At 37.6% G+C, this 17,904-nt stretch overlaps 1 protein-coding gene across 1 annotated transcript; it reads right to left on the reverse strand.

The window, feature by feature from the left end:
• Positions 1–242: 242 nt before the first annotated feature.
• On the reverse strand, positions 243–1,731 carry CUNH8orf48 (chromosome unknown C8orf48 homolog). Its single transcript, XM_025885984.2, has one exon. It carries the CDS (start codon positions 1,540–1,542, stop codon positions 655–657), a length of 888 nt encoding a protein of 295 aa, XP_025741769.2. The 5' UTR covers positions 1,543–1,731; the 3' UTR covers positions 243–654.
• Between the last annotated feature and the right edge of the window lie 16,173 nt (positions 1,732–17,904).

Raw genomic sequence — 17,904 nt, forward strand, 5'->3', positions numbered from 1 at the left:
CCCCTCCTCTCTCACTCCACTCTCTTCTTGAAAAGTTTACCATATCTTTGACTTCAATTTCCAACTATAGGTCAGTGATTCCACCCCACGCTTTATTTCAAATCTCTAGGTAGGACCTTTACTCTAGACTGCAAGCACAAATAACCAGACATTTCCCAACCTCTCAATGTAAATGTCTTAAATATACCTTAAACTAACCATGTTCAAATAATCACACTCTTAATCACTACCATCAAAAAAGATCTTTTTCCAATGTTCCTTTTAATGATATCTTTCATCCAAGTGCACAAGGCAGAAACTTAGTAACATTTTTAACGTTTACCTTTTACTAAATCCCATGTCCATTTCTTCACCAAAGACTGTTAATTATTACCTCCTAAGTATCTCTTATATCTCTGTACTTCTTTCTATCTGTATTGTCAAACCCTAGTCTAAACCACCAACATCCCTCTCCTGGATTTTTGTAAACATTTTGTAGTATAGCAACTACAGCGTTGCCCTCTATAATCTGAAAAAAAAAAAAAAAAAAGTACTGGATGGAGAGATTTTAGTCCACGTATCTGTGAAGGAAGCAAAGTTAAGTCTTAAATTGGTTTCCTAAGGGCCTGTAAAAATGATGATTATTCAGATACACAACAGAAACATTTATCCACATTACACATTATCATTGGTAAACTCTATCTCCTGTTTGGATAGAGTAGGTGGCTTGGTCAAGTAGTAGAGAAGACGTGAGTGACAAGCGCTTTTTTCATTCTGCCACATCTGCTCTGCATCTGACCTTTCAAAACCATAGTATCTGATCTGACTTTTCTCATTCAGTCTTTTCCAGATTATTCTGGGGTCATCTGAAAGCCTGGGAAAACCCTCCTGATGTGCATCTCCAATAAGGGTAAGAAAGTCTTTGGTATAAAGGTGTTTGTCTATCTTCTCTTGGAGTAGAAATGACTCCAGTAAAGTCTTCTTCTGTCGCAGAAAGGCAGACTGGGCCAGTTCTGCTCTTTTTCTGTTGCAATGGGGACACCAAGAAGAAATGTGTTGCTTAGCTGTCGCCACCTGTTTTGGTATTGTCCTCATGTTTTTTAGGTAGATTCTGTTCAGAAGTTCATCAGGGACGGTACAGTTTAAGGTATCTTTCTCCGAAGCCTCTGCATCCAATCTAAGCTGTGGCTTTTGGTGTCTGCTCCTCTTTTTCTCCTTAGAGTTTGCTTTGCGATGGATCAGGTTTATCTTAACAGCACAAAAAGACTGCAGGGCATTCAGTTCTTCATCAGATACCTGAGTGGTTTCTGTTCGAAGTTTAGTGTCTGATTGGTATTGTCCAGAGTTAGTTTCTTTGCCCTTGTGATAGTTGATCCATTTTCTACTGAACTTGTTTTCATTATTTTGGTAGTCTGAAAGCTCAGATTGTTTGTCTCGATACTCCAAGTGCATAGTCCTTCCATTCCCAGAGGCATGGGACCAGGGCGGCAGTCCTCCAGAGGAGCTGAAAGAACTGGAACTCTGTCCCTCATCAGTCAGCGTCTCGTCAGAAAGGTCTGCCATAGCCCTGATGTCTGTTTGGGCCAGTTCCCCTTGCTCTTGTCAATCCCCAGGCTTCCAGGCGAATGGCTATCACTTTGCATCAGACTTGGCTCCTCATCTGCTCTGCCCTGATTAAGACAGGTTCAGGAACGGGTCCCGCCGGAGTCCACAGGGGTCGGTGCCGGAGCAGGCAGCTCAGCAAGGATCCTCTTCCGGGCTACGCCTTCCCGGCTGCCTTGGCAACGAGGGCGGTCATGCGCAGTGGGTGTCAGCGCTGAGCTCCTCCTCTTTCCCCGCCCTCTCCAGCTCAGACTGCCTGAGCAGGCGCGGATTACGCTGGGCTTGCAAAAGCGGAGGTTCCGTTTGCTCTGTAGCGACTCTTCCTTGGTGCTGTTTTAAGTACAAAATCTATCAGTCCTTGAGAGAAGCTAGCAAACTGTTTTTCCTCAGGGGTCTCACAAGTGTACGTGTGTGAGGCTAGTGGGCATAGGCAGGTTCTAATTTGAGAATGTATGCCCCGCCCCTCCCCCAAAAAAGCTGGCCAAAAAGAGCAGGCAAAAACACATCTGCAGATCGTATAGCCAGACCACCTATTTGTAGACCATGTCTTAGAATAAATATCGAACGACTGAAACCATCCCACAAGACTCCTCCCAGCACATCTTGCACAACTTTCTGTGCTCCAGGACTGGGACGACATTCTGTGCTCGGATTTTTCCAAACACAGGTTTTCAGGTCTTTGGTTCAGGCAGTTCCCCTCAGACTGGCACGTCAACACCCCTTCTCTTTATATGATTTATTACTGTTTCTCCTTCAAGTCCCACTTTCTCAGGAAGGATTTCATACCCACCCTGCCCCAAACTCTTTACAGCCTTTATTTCATGGTTTGCAGCTATATGATGATGCCCCCTCACCCCATCACCCCACTAGATTAAAAACTCCATGGGGGCAGAAACTAAGCCTGTGTTGCCCAGTACTCACCAGGTACCTGACACATTAGAAGGCATTGGATAAATCTGTTAAATAAATGCATTGAATGACTGTGAAAACAGAAATAAAGATAACCTCACACAGATCTAGTGTACTACCAGCTCAAGGAACTGCAATCTTTATCTTTCTGAACCGCCCACCCCAATTTACTCTTCTACCCATGACATATCCCTTAAAGAGAGCCTTTTTAAAAACATGGTAGAATTTTGTTAATAACTGTTCTCATGAATTATAATATGTTGACTCTGAAGATTGGCTTTTTCTAGGTCTTAATAAATATATGAGTCCAGGTCTTAGTAAGTATCTGAGATAATTTCAAGAGAATGGGCTCCCTGGGTTAACCCCCTAGCCCCCATGTGGTTAGTCAAGTCTAACCAGATATATTTAATGTTATCCCAAAAAATGCTCATCTTTTTAGGAGCAAAGGGTCAAAAGTCTGAAATATTCAAAAAGCATCTTTCACATATGAACCAGCTTCACATTGATGATAAAGAGATTGCAACTTCTTGGATTCAACCCAGATAATATTTTATCATATAATATTAGCCTTTAAAAAGAGGTAGCAGATAATTTGTGGATAGCTCCAAGTGATTTCCAGCATCTCAAGGGCTCAAGATTTTCATTTTTAATTTTTTTTTATTTTAAAAACCTACCTTATTCTCTAAATATTTATATGTAATTCATTATAACCCATATTTTCCCCAAAAATATTGATCAAAAGAGCTATACTTTATAATAAAGTATATTCATATCGTCCAGTAAGCTATTTTTAATAACATTATCCTAGAAGCAGATGCATTTGGGGAGAATGTTCTGTTATCAATAATTTTTTTGGTAATAATCAGCATGACCCAACAAATTGTTTAATACTCTAACATGGGTGTTTTCCAAGGTACAGTCAGTCACATTCCTTCTAGGGTCCTGACAAAATTGAAGGTTAGGGGAACTTGTCAAAACCTCTGCTGGCTACCTTGGACACCCATGGTACTTTGGCTTCCTCCTGTAGACTGGCTCTTTTTCTTTCAAAAGCATGTGTGAGAAGTGCCAGAGAGAAGGTGCTTTGGCACCCACAGTGTAGCACACTGTCACTCAGGTGACTTCCTCTGGCAACATTTTCCTCCAGAAACCTCAAGCATCTCTTAGGGGCTGATGGGAATGTTGGGGTCCTTTACAGACGGAATTGTGGCTGAAGACTGCCTGGAGTGGGGGGATGGGAGGAACAGGAAGTAAAGAGAGAAATTAGGTGTTAGATGGCACGACTTTTATTGCCTTACAAACACTGTCTCTTCCTTCCAAGTTCTTAATGGGGAGCAGGGCAAAGCTCTTTTTCCAGCTTTTCCTCAACAATCAAATGTGCTTTACAGCTATGGGGCTTAACCCCAGAGAGAGGAGGTCAAAATAAATTAGTCTTCCTGTCTGGTTCCCTTTCTCTCTTCTTTCTCTTTTCTTGGAGGGAGAAGGACACACTTTCAGTTTCTTCCTGTCTGACAAACACTTCTCCCTTCAGGTATCATAGCGCCTTCCTTCCCAGGTGGCCTTTAGCCTGTACCCCTTCCTGGAGCCCTTGTGGTGTTCATGGTACCAGGAGGGAATCTAGTGTATGAATAAGGGAAATTAAGTTGACAAATCTTTCAACAGTATTCTACCCTTTACATAAACTTCACAGCACTGTACTTGGTTCTGTGGATCAAACAAAATGAAATATTATTTCTTCTCCTAAGGGTCTAAGATGAATTGTGTCAGAAATCTCACTGTGAGAAACGATGTTTGCAGAGTAAAGAATCTTACATGACTCATGTTAAAATAATTATTTCAACTTACAGGACAGTACTGGTTCTTCATTTCTTTAAGGTGTTTTTCCCTCACAAATATCTCAGTTTTTCCATTCTTGTTTCCTGTGTGTCTTCTATAATTTTTCTAAAATTGATTGCCTTATGCAGAGTTGCCTTTTACTTTAATAATTATTGTTTTGCAAAGGTAATATATGTTTTTTGTACTTTAAAAGATAAGGATAAGCCACTAATATTGATTTTTAAGTAAGTTACCTGAATTCTGATCCCCCAAAGATTATACTACAAACACTTATAAAACATTTTCTATTTTTCCTTGAATAATTTTTTGTTAATAAAATCTAGATGATATTTTGTTTTATAAACCATTTTCTTCAATTAGTAATAATATGGCTTTTCCATTCAATTTGTAAAAATTCTTTTTCAACATAATTTCAACATATTTGATTTATTTAACTAAATTATTTAGGCACAAGGTATTTCCAGGTTTTTTTGCTCCTAAAAATTATCAGGATAAATGTTTCTCTAGTTAAATCTTTATATGCATTCATAGCTATACATTTATGATAAATTCCAGAATTTACAATTGATGGTCAAATGCATGTCCGGTTTGAAGGCTTTTAAGATATCAGTTCTTCCCTTGCACATTTTATCCCCTGCTGTAGTATGTAAAACCCAACATATAATATTATTTTATCCATAAATACTTCAGTTTGTAACTCCAGTAGGTAAGGCCTTTCTAAAAATATAATGACATGATGATTACACATCTAAAACATACTAATTCCTTAATATCATCTAATAATTATTCTGTATTCAAATTTCTCTGTGTCAAAAATGCCTTTTTGCAAGTTGCAGTGCTTATAGTGAGGTCTGTTCACTGCATTTGGCTGATTCAGCTCTCAAGGCTCTTTTACTCCACAAATTCTTCCCAAGTACAAATAATTTTAAAAAAGGAAAAAGAAAAGAGCTGACACATTTAGTTTTCTTCTCTGTATCTACTATTATGTTCCCTATAGACAAGCATTAAAGTTTTTTATTTATTCTTTTGAGTTTCTTTTTGAAATTATACATCAATACACATTTGTACACCCTTTCTTACAAAAAAGTATATATTCCACATACTCTACACATTGCTTTACACTTTCTTTTTGCTTTTCTTTTTTTAAGATTTATTTATTTATTTGAGAGAGAGAATGAGAGGGGGGAGGGTCAGAGGGAGAAGCAGACTCCCTGCCAAGCAGGGAGTCCCGATGCAGGACTCGATCCCGGGACTCCAGGATCATGACCTGAGCTGAAGGCAGTCAATCAACCAACTGAGCCACCCAGGCGCCCTCTTTTTGCTTTTTTCTTAAGAACGTTTCTGGACTATCACTTCCCTTCAACCAATACACACCTTCCTAGTTTCCCTTTACAGCTGCATTGTATTGTGGGAATGTACCAGAGTCATTCCCACATTTTGATGAGCATTGTGGTCTTACATGGAATCCAATTTTTCTTAGTATTTGGGGAGGTATATCTCCAATAAGATTTCTGTGACTAATCTTGTGGAAAAATGGGTAAAATGAATAGACAGTGCACAAAAAAATAACTGTAAATGGCCCTTATCCACATAAAATGGTGTTCCATCTCATAATAATGAGAATTCAATTTAAAATTACACTGAGATACCATTTCTCATCCATTAGATTCACAAAAATTCATAAATCTGAATACATAGCCTGATGGCTAGGCTCTTGGGAATCATTGTTCTTATACATCGCTGGCAGGAATGCAAAATATATATATATATTTTGCACTTAAAATCACTTTAATATTGGAAGTATTAGCCATTTGTCTGATATTGTCCCAAATGATTTTCCCACTTTGTCTTTTTATTTGCTTATGCTGTTTGCCGTGCACAAGTTGGATTTTTTTATTTCATTATAGCAAATTTATCCATCTGTTTCCTTAGTGTTCTAGAATTCTTAATCATATTTAGAAAAATTTTGTCTACTCCCATATTATACATAAACTCACTCATGTTTTCTTATAGTATTTGTGATTCTTTTTCTTCTCTGTGTTAACATTCTAATCCTTTTATAGTTTCTTCTCTAATATGAAGAATGAACATAATTTTATATTTTTCTCTATGGCTATCCAGTGATCCCAACCATACTTCCCAAAATGTTCTTTGTTACCCCCACTGCTTTTAGATGCTGACCTTATCATAAATTCCCACACACACTTAGTTTTTGTTTTGTTGTGTTTTTTTTTCTGGAATTTCAACTTTAATGCAATGGTCTGTCCTTCTATTTCTACATACCAACACTATACTGTTTTAATGAACTCTATAATAAGTTTTAACTTCTCACAGGGCCAGACCCCTCTTCTCATTTTCAGGAGTTTCTTATATGTTCTTATTTCTTTATCTTTCCAAATGAACTTTATAACCAATCTGTCTTGCTTCAGGATAAAAGTAAATATATATATATATATATATAAAAGACTATATATATATATATATATATATATAGTCTTTTATTAGAGTACGCTAAGTTTATAAACATTGAGGATTTTTTAAATTGGGTCTTCCTATCCAGAAATATGGCATGTCTTTACAAGTATTCAAATGTACTTTGGAATCTCTCAGGTAGTTTCCTCATTTAGGTTCTTTATGGATTTTATTTTGTTTTATTTTATATACTTTTATGCTAGTGACCATAAAGGAGGTTACTTCTTCCACTGTATCTTGCAACTGATTATTATCTATATACTGGAATGCCCTTGATGCCTGTATTTTTATCTTATAGCCTGATAGTTTAGTAAATGTTTATTGTTTAGAGTAGCTGTATCTTTGTCTTGGATTTGTAAAACATATATAAAACTTCTGATAGTTTAGAAATGGTTTTGATCTTGGAAAACAAAAGTCAGAATGATCTGCGTGACATAGAATTGCCCTATAAATGTTACTATAGCAAAGCTCTGATAGATAGATAGATAGATAGATAGATAGATAGATAGATAGATAAAATATTGAAGAAATTCATCAATTATTTTATTTTTGTGGTGTATTAATTTGCTAGGGCTGCTATAATAAAAAACCACCAACTGAGTGGCTCAAACAACAGAAAATTCCTCAGTCTAGAAACTAGAAATCTGAAATCAGGGCATTGCCAGTGTTGGGTCCTTCTGAGGGCTGTGAGGGAAGGATGTATTGAAGGCCTCTCTCCTTGACTAGTAGATGGCTGTCTTCGTGTTCTGCTCATATGCATGTCTGTGTGTCCAAATTTCCCCTTTGGTAAGGACACCAGCTATACTGGTGTCCAATATTGGCAGCCCACCTTAATGACCTCATTTTAACTTGCTTACCTCTGTAAGGACCAAATCTCTAAAAGGATACACATTCTGAAGTACTGAGGGTTAGGACTTCAACAGAAGAATTTGGTGGGGATGCAAGTGAACCCATAGCATGTGGTTTTTATGAAAAACAGATTAAAGTTTAATTCGATAGTCTGCCTCCAGGATAGACTTTTACTGTAAAACTGCTTGTGATTTGCTAAGTGAGAAAAATAGAGTAGTTAAATACAGGGACTTAAGAAAAGACCAACTGCTTTATAGGTGTAGGTAGAGCTACATTCTAGGAAGTAACTTCGACTTTACTTGTCTGTTAATTAAGAAGTATCTTTGTTTCGGATGAAGGCCCTTGGGGGCCATGTGAATACAAGTTATATTCTCTGACATTATTACAAATGTGACTGGTCAGGCTTTAGAGAGATTGCTCACATTTAGTGTTTTAAGTAAGAAATTATTGTTCTTCCTGGAAAATAAGAAAAATTTAAATTTTTAATTTTAAACATATCTTTTAAAATATTTTGATTGAAAAAAAATAAAATGGGGCACCTGGGTGGCTCAGTCAGTTAAGCGTCTACCTTCAACTCAGGTCATGATCTTGGGGTCCTGGGATGGAGCTGCTTCAGGCTCGCAGCTCAGTGGGGAGCCTGCCTCTCCCTCTGCCTCTGCCCCTCCACCTCCCAACCCCCCTACTTGTGTGCATGCTCTCTCTCTAATAAATAAATAAAATCTTTAAGAGAAAAATAAAATATTTTGATTGGTATATTTCAAGGTTTTTAATGTTTTTAAGCATTGATTTCCCACTGCTTCATCTGAATATCTGGTGAAATTCCAAATAAGTATAGGGCAGAAATTACTCAGTTATTTTAGAAATAAATATCTCCAATATACTTAAGTGCATCACTGGTGATATTCTTCACAACTAATAATGTTAAGTATAAAATTGAATTGTATGAAGCCATTTTCTTGAAAATTCTATGATAACAACATAATATATAGGTTTTCTAGGCTTGTTTACTTCCCTTTCATTGTACTTCAAATTGAGAATGATTTTCAGCATCTTTATGCAAATTTTATGAAGTTAGGTCCCTGGGCCTTTGGGCAATACTATTTAATACTGACATTGGCATCTAGGAAATTAATATAAGTCAGAACCTAATTATAATACATTTCTCTTCAAAGCACAGAAGATGTGTGAAATGAATCCAGAAATGTTGCCATTAATTTAAGTTTGAGTTATATAGTTTTGTGTTTTCTTGAGGGCCAGAGGTCTGTGACTCTAGATGATGGAGAAAAATGTTTGAATTCACAGTGGTTTTCCTGAAAACTACTACACAGAATGATTTTTCTTCTCAATATCTTTGCAAAGCATTTTACTGTGATTTTCCTACTTACAAAGTGAGTTTCACAGTAAAATGAATATTCATATGATTGCATAGTGTTGAATATCATAGAAATTGCAAATAATTTCATTTGAGACCAGTATTTCCATAGGACTATTTTATTGAAGTGTTCAAAACAATCATAAAAATCTCACTATGCTCTGGAAAGAAAATCTAATGCAATAAATTGAGCTCACAGACTCAACTTATTTTATCTCCTTATTTTAGATAGGCATTTTCCAAAAACAAACTCTATCACTGAAGAATGTAAGACTGTTTCTTTAGAGCCTTCCATGCTTAACTTGAAAGCTGTCAACCCAGGAGGCTGAAACAGAGCAAGATTATGAAACCTGAGTGAATAGCTCATTCTTTGCGCGCATGTCCTTGCTGCATGCTGTCCCGTGGTACCAGCTTGAGAGGTATGCACTATGATAGCTAATGAAGCACTTCCTTTATGTCTCACTGACCAGAACTCTTATGTGAAGCCTGTATATTATGCCACTGAAATCTCACAATATCAGCCTTTGTTCTAGCTAGCAGAGACTGTTTCTTGTCCTTTCTGTGGCTACATTTCATGCATCAAACTTGTTAGACCCTTTACTAATAAGTGTGGCTAGATGCCATTAAGCTAATTCTTGCTGTTTGTAAAGTTGTAGAGTTGGTTTGGTTTTGTTTGTGTCTGCCCCTTTTTATTACCACATCCCCCAAAGTCAAGAACTATAATTTTGAAATCACATGGAGATAAAGGCTTGGAGGTGAAAGCCGCTGAGCCTCCTGCAGGTCCCTCCTCTTTATGAAATGTGTGGTAACATTTAACATTATAAGAACAAGAATAAAATTCGTCCAGAATGAAGAGAATGGCACCAAATGGATCAACTCTAATTAGACTACCTAATCCTAAATACAAAGTATCAAAAGTGGTCCCCTTGTTATATTTTAACACGTTATTCTCATACTCTGTTATCTGGTTGGGCATCAGACTCCCTCACCTATTATTATATGGATAGGCCCCAACGCAAGCTTTGATAAAGTGACCTAAAGAACAGTCTATAAAATATGGGTTTCAGTTAACCTAAATACAAACAAGAAAAGTTAAAAGATTCCTCAGAGCTTGTAAATTTTAAGAAGAAGAAATTATGAACCCCCTCCCCAAACTCAAGTTGTATCAGCTCCTTCATTTTTGTTTCTTGTATATAATAGGGATAGAAGCCCCATCTCTTGGGTGCTATTAACTATTAAATAAGGTAATATAGACTAGAGCTTGTTACCTGATATGGGGTAATTGCGATCACCATGCTTGCAATTCCAGGGTAGACTTAATAGGGAGCCTGAAAACTGAGATCCTTCTAATGGACTTCTACATTATGAGTAAACTAATTTTTAACAAGCATTCTACTTTTCTGATTCTGATTTTTTGCCTTTGTATTCTACCTACCCAGTAAGATTTATCCAAGTTACTAGTACAATTAAATGTGTAAAAATCACTGAATAGCAAATAAGTACAAACACATAAGTTACTTCCTCAATGAAAAAAAAAAAACCAGAAGTAATTAAAACACAGGAATTCCTGGGGTGCCTGGGTGATTCAATCGGTTGGACATCCAACTCTTTATTTCAGCTCAGGTCACGACCTCAGGGTTGTGAGATCAAGCCCTGCAACAGGTTCTGCTTTGGGCATGGAGCCTGCTTAAGATTCTCTCCCTCCCTCTCCCTCTGCCCCTCCCCCCCTTAAGAAAGAAAACACAGGAACTCCTTGAGCTCTACCATTTCAACATTTCTATCATCTTCATATTTTTTTCTGGTTGTCTGATCTCCCAATTTTAGTGAGATGATCAAACTTTTCAGGTCAATAGAATATAAATGTCAGAAAAGTTAATCTCACAATGCCAGCCATTGTTCTAGCTAGCAGAAGCTGAATTCTTTCCTTTACTAAAATCCGTGTACCAAATTTGTTAAACTCTTTAAATGCAAATATATTTCCCTGCATAGAATTTATTTTGCTTTCCTCCTCTCTTCATGTATTTATTTTTAATTTTTTTCTCTCCATATTTTTAGATTAAAAAATGTTTTCTATCAAATTTTTTAATCTTTGGTTAAGGAAAGTACTGTTAGTGCATAAGGCTATCTATCATCTGAATTAGCTTCGGATTTTGATTTCATGTTAGGACATATGTAATAGTATTATAATATATTCATATAATAATAATAGCATGAAATGCCATTGTGTCAGACCTATAGTTTCTCCAATAATTGCTGAATCACTTCTCCCCAACACCTATTAAAATATTTTTTAGGGGCACCTGGGTGGCTCAGTCGTTAAGCATCTGCTTTCGGCTCAGGTCATGATCCCAGGGTCATGCTCCGCAGGAAGCCTGCTTCTCCCTCCCCCTCTCTCCCTGCTGGTGTTCCTTCTCTCACTGTGTCTCTCTAAAAAAAATAATAATAATAATAAAATAAAATAAAATATTTTTAAAGTATACCAGAAAACCTATTGAATTCTAACAAAAAATTCTGAAATAACATCCCTTTTCCCTGTTCCTCACTTAATATTTGTATTGCTTAGAAGTATGTTAAAGATTAAAATCAGTTGTGGAGTGGCAGTTGTTTGAAGTGGGAGTTGAAAATTACAATTATGGTTTCTGCCAACTTTTTAAAGATTATATGTAGATCTTCATTTCTAAGTATTTCACTATCTCATAGGAAAAGATATCTAGGTGTCTATTTAATACATGACAAGTATATGTGAACAGAATGATTAACCAAGGTAAAGACAATTGTCAGGATATTTTGTCAATATTTTTGGCAATTTATGTTTGAGTTTTAAATTCTCCTCTTGATTGGATATTTCTTAAAGTAAGTATACTAATTTTTCCATCTATGTGGCATGTCCACCCAACCCCCACCTCCCAGCATTAAACTATCTCAGTCAGTTCTGCCATGGCCCAGTGACTCAGCAACATTGTGTTCTAAGGCACGTGGAACAAAAGGAATGCCAAGCAACATACTTCCACTTATGTAGTCTTCTATTTCCCATAAAAAGACAGCAGATTTTTTTTAAAAATCAACTAATTTGATTTCCTACACCTTTTCCTACTGTTACTAAGTATCTGGAGATACTTGTGCCATCAAAAGTCTGGAATTACTAGATATTAAAGTAATTAGACAATAACAGAAATTGGGTAATAGGAGCGTGGTCAAGAAATGGTGGTTATGAGGTTAGAAACTCATGAAACACAGGAAAGAAACCTGTATATGAGCCAAGGAGTCTGCATCCTTGGGATCACTGATGCATTCTCCTCTCCCCCAGATCCCCCTAGTCACAAAATCCTGTCATAACTCCCCCACCCCAGGCTGCTTCTCTTCATTCACACCCCCAACACTGACATCCTTCACTGGATCCAGAGCACCCGTCTTCAAGTTGGCCTCACAACCTCTAGACTCTTCCTACAGCCTTCACTTCCTTTCTCCCTTCCTTCCACTCCAACGCCTCTCCAAACAATTATCCACATTGCAGCTAGGGTAGAGCACAGCTCCCCTGCATCATGTTTCTTATTGCTTCTCATCAGTTTGTCTGGTCTGAAACCATAGCTGACATAGGTTGGCTCTTTCGGATTGAAAACACACAAACAAACAAACAAAAAACAACAGTGAAACATTTAGGATGATAGTTACTAAAGTCTTGATATAAAAATACTTGAGGAAGAAGGAGAAAGGAAATTGCTTAAGCAGCTGAAAATTCACCCGAGAAAGAGCCTAACACTCAGTATTCAACGGCAGCTTTCTCCTGCCTCCTACCCATTCCCCTCACTGATTACTACTCATCCTTCAGGTCTCAGCACATCCATCATCTGAGACAAGCTTTCCCTAAGACCTCTACCGCTCCTGCTTTCAGGAAACAGAATATGCACACAACAATGACCACGTTATAAGTCTACAATGGTGTCATAAGTTTTTTATAGTAGGTCATAACTGATACACTGTAAGCCCTACCAGGACTGCAAAACATCTGTCTTCTTCACCATTAGGTTATGGGTCTTGTACATATCAGACCATCAGTACATTTTGAAAATAAGAAATGAATTAAATGATCAAATCATTGATTTGTTGGTCGGCCAACAGATGGCAGCATCTCTGATGGCTTCCTCCTCAGAAGTAAGCCTAGGTTTTCCCTGCTTTTGCATTGCATATAATATTGAGTCAGCTACTTGAAATAATTGACCAGCCAGGCCTCATTCAGTAAAAAGCACTCCAGTTAAATGTCCAGCCTATGTCTGCATTCGGGTCCTAATCTTTGGCGTGGGGCCTGACCTGAGCAGCAGCTTCAAGTGGTGCAGCCCAGAGACCTCTGCCCCAAAACCCCTCAGAAGGAGACTACAGGAAATAGGCATCATGAGGGAGTCCTCAGAAGAGGCAGTGTACTGGGAAGGCACCAGGCCTGGACCCCATATAGCTTTTCTCAAATTCTGTTGTGCTTTAAAATCACCTTTTATAACATTTGGTGGTAGCCAGACCACACTCAATGATAATTAAATCAGAATCTTTGGGGGGAGGGGTGGACCCGGACATCAGTATTTTCTATAATGCTCTAGGGGATTCCAGTGTGTAGCCATGTTACAGATCCTACACCCCAGAACCCTATTATCAGTGCTTTAGGACCAGGAGCGTTGGCCTCACCTGGCAGTCTTACAAGGGACACAGCCCCTCTCAGACCAACTGAATTGGAATTTGCACATTAAAACAAAGCCCTCCATAATTCCTACCCACGTTGAGGCTTAAGAAGAACTGCTCTATGACACCTGTTCTAAATACCCTTTTATAAAATAACCACACTTCCCATGACTACCTTATGCCTGGCCAGTGCTCTCTCTCTTCTCTCTTTTTGCCATTTGCCCTTCTTCCCCCATCTGTGTTCCAGTCATTCAGACCTATAGTTGCCGGATGTGCCACACCTTTTCATTCTTAGTAAACTGGTATTTTCCACATTATAAAATATTTTAAATATTCAGAAAGTTCAGAGGACAGATGCAACTAGAACCCTTGTACCTACCATTAACATGTAACAAAAATGATTGGGTCCTTTGTTGTTAAAAAACAAACCATGCTACAATACTAAAATGAAAGCCACCTGGTCATCCCTATCCGGTTTTATTCCTTACCATTCCTCCCCAGATGTGTTCACTATTCCAAAACTGGTATATTTTTTATCTTTCCAAACATACTTTTCCCCCCATTTGGAATAACATAGCAAATGAAACATACGAGAAAACTTGACCTCAGACAGCTTATATTCTACTGTGTGGAGACATATAATAAGCATAATAAATCAGTGAATTACATTAGAAAGTGGTATGTGACATGGAGAAAAATAAAGCACAGAAGACTCAGAGCGAGGAAGCTCTGAGGAGTGTTGTGATTTTAAATTGGGAAGATCTCTCCAAAGAGATGAAATTTGAACAGACATGAAGGAGGTCAGGGAATGAGCCATGAAGTTGGTGATGAAAAGTTTTACAAACTAAGGGAACAACAAGAGCAAGTGTCTTCCACTGAAAGCAGTCTGGCATGCATAAAGAACAGTAAAATGGTTGGGCTGGCTAGAGCAGATTCATGGAATTGGAGGTTAATAGTGGAGCATGAATTGAAAACCTTATTTTGTGGGGCCTTGTCAGCTACTGTAAACTCTGGTATTTTCTGTGAGTGAGAGATAAATAGTCATTAGAATATTTTGAGCAGACATTTTAACAAGATATCCCTGCCTGCTGTGGCAGATTTTAGAGGAGGAATGGGGAAGTGTTATGGTGTTGGAGTACAAAGATAGAAGCAGCAAAGTCAGGCAAGAGATCATAGTTTCTCGAACCAGAATGGTAGTAGTGGGAGTGGTAAGAAATGGTTATAGCTTTGAGACATTTTGAAATTTGAGCTTAAAAGATGTCTCAGTGGCCCTGGGCATGGGGTGTGAGGAAGAGGAGAGTCAACGATGAGAAACTGGAAGGATCGAGTTGTCAGTAATGTAAATAGAAAAGACTAAAAGACTGGAAGAGGAATGTTTGGAAATTTTAACTCTGAGATGCCTTTTGGACACCTAAGTGGAGACTTCAAGTAGATATTCCAGGTTGTAAGTCTGGAGACCGAGATGAAGGAGCTGGATGGAAATATAGAAGTTTGAAAGTCATGTGTGTATAGTTTTGAAAGCTATGGGGCTGGGTGAGGTCACAAGAAGAGTGTTTATAGATGAGAAGATAAACAAGCAAGCCTTGTGGACTCTGACATCAAGGATAGGAGTGTAAGGGGGATCCAGCAAAGAACACTGAGAAGAAGTAGCAAGGGAGATACAAAGAAAACCAGGAGAATGTAGGGTTCTGGAAGCCCATTGATAAAAGTATTTCAAACAGAAGGAAGTCATCAACTATATCAAATATCCTTAAGTAAGATAAAGGCTGAGAATTAACCATTAGACTTATTAATGTGGAGGACTTTGGTGACCTTGACCAAAACAGCTTTGAGTTGGGGGAACCAAAGATTCATGGGAGCTAGGTTTATAGAGAATAGAAGAGAGAAAATAGAGACAATGTGTGTAGGTAACTCTTGAAATGCTTTGCTATCAAAGGAAACAAAAAAATGAGAAATAGCTGGAGGTGCAAGTGAACTCAAAAGAGGATTGTTTTTAATATGACAGAAAAATAGTATGTGAGCGTACTGATGTGAAATCCAATCAAATAGGAAAATATGTAGATGCAGGAGACAGGAAGAGAAAGGCAGAAGTGAAGTTCTATGTACAGCAGGTGAGAGAGAAAGGGATTTAGTACGTGCATGGAAGGGCCTTTGAGAGATGCACAGATACTTCATCCAAAATAATAGAAAGAAAGGTGGCGTATACATGTATAAAAGCTGCTGGTCCATAATTTGCAATATAATGATTTATAAAGGTTACTTCATGGATCATTAATAATCAGTGGCACATTAGTAGCTACTACTATCGAAATTTAATATGTTAAGGTTCTGTGGGTATTGATAGCTATTGCATTAATGAGACCAATATTGTGTAAGCTGAAATAACAAGATTTTAGTTTGCTATTCCTATTCCTAGTTCTGTGGATAGGCAATGACAGCCAGCTAAATTCCTTAAAAACATGCTGCTTTTCCTTAAATGGAAATCTCTCCTCCAATGTACCATTGCAGAAGGGGATAAAGGAAAGGAGAGAGTAACGCTGCCCCATGATCAACCCCCAGACTTGTTTGTAGGCAAATCAATTTTAAGAAATAAATATGAAGCCAGATTCCCTTAAAACTCTCTATGCCTGTATATGTCTGGAAAATCTTTCTGAGCTCCCAGAGATGTGTGTGTGCAAATTGAAGACCATGGTTTGAAACAATGAGTGCTAAAGTAAATATCTAAAAGCTCAGTCCTGGGGTGCCTGGGTTAAGAAATCTGGCATGTTTTTCAGCTCAGGTCCTGATCTCAGGGTCATGAGACTGAGCCCCACATAGAGCTCTCCACTCAGCACAGAGTCTGCTTGAGATTCTCTCTCCCTCTCCCTCTGCCCTCCCATTCATGCTCACTCTTTCTCCTGCTCTCTCTCTCTCTAAAATAAATAAATAAATCTTCAAAAGCTTAGTTCTTAGTCTTGGCTCACTATAACCCACTGTATAAATCACTTAGTTCACTGAATCTTAATTCTATCTTTGCAAAGTAAATGAGTTGGGCTAAGGCAATATTTTCCAAAGAGTTTTCAAATTAACATTTCCCATGAGTGTTCTTAATCAAAGAAGTTTGGGAAATGCTATAAACTGTGCTGTTTTTGCAGAAAATACAATGCACAGTAGAGTAAATTCATTGAGAATTCTTGCAGGAGAAAAACCTGTTTATCTTCATTTAGTCCATTGATTTCTAGACTATTTCACCATAAAAATATGGGGGGTTTTTTAATTAAAGAACAGATTTAAAGGATCTTTGAACCAGAATTTTCTGTGATTCTTTCTAGCTGTATATTTCCATGATTTAAAAAAATATTATTTTTTTAAAGTATAATTAACATACAGTGTTATTATATTAGTCTCAGGTGTTAATATAATGATTCAACAATTCTATACATTCCTTGGAGCTCATAATGATAAGTGTACTCTTAATCCACTTTAGCGACTTCACCTGCTTGACCCCTCCCAACCTCCCCTCTGGCAACCACCAATTTGTTCTCTATATTTAAGAGTCCGTTTTGTTTGTTTATTTGTTTGTCTCTTTTTTTCTTTGTTCATTTGTTTTGTTTCTTAAATTCCACATATTAGTAAAATCATAAGGTATTTGTCTTTCTCTGACTGACTTATTTCATTTAGCATTATACCCTCTAGATCCATCCATGTTGTTGCAAATGGCAAGATTGCACTCTTCTTTATGGCTGTATAGGTCCATGATTAGACATGAAACATGCAGCTAGATTCAAGTCATAACTGTAGTTAGCAATCTGATTAAGTGACTCATCTATTCAATAGGGTTTAAGCTAATTTTAAGACAGCTAAAGCTGCTGCTTTAGAGAGATAACTAAAAGAATGTACGTAATATTTTGCTTTAAGATTCTGTTATTTCATTTCTTTTCTCTTTCTACAAAGTTCTTCTGCAGAAAACCATACGCCTCCATATATTTATTTTTTCACCATTGGACAGGAATGAGGATTATCCTCATCCTTAATATTAAAATTCACATTGTCCTTAAACATCTCAAGCAGATCATGCAAAACCTCAGTCTTGGTTAGCGTTTCTCTGTTGTATGGTCAGGGTAGTTGTCTGGTTCTCAGATCAGATTCTGGAGTCTCAGGGATGAAGACACACCACTTGTTTCTCACATATCAGTACCTGCCTGGCACCTGGTAAGCACAATAAATATTTCTTTCATGAA

The sequence above is a fragment of the Callorhinus ursinus genome, unplaced genomic scaffold (genome assembly GCF_003265705.2).
Source record: "Callorhinus ursinus isolate GAN/ISIS: 27379988/994484 unplaced genomic scaffold, GSC_fseal_2.0 scaffold17, whole genome shotgun sequence".
NCBI lineage: Eukaryota > Metazoa > Chordata > Mammalia > Carnivora > Otariidae > Callorhinus > Callorhinus ursinus.

Excerpts from the sequence above, each read along its gene's own strand:
- CUNH8orf48 (XM_025885984.2), bottom strand. The coding sequence starts at position 1,542 with ATGGCAGACCTTTCTGACGAGACGCTGACTGATGAGGGACAGAGTTCC.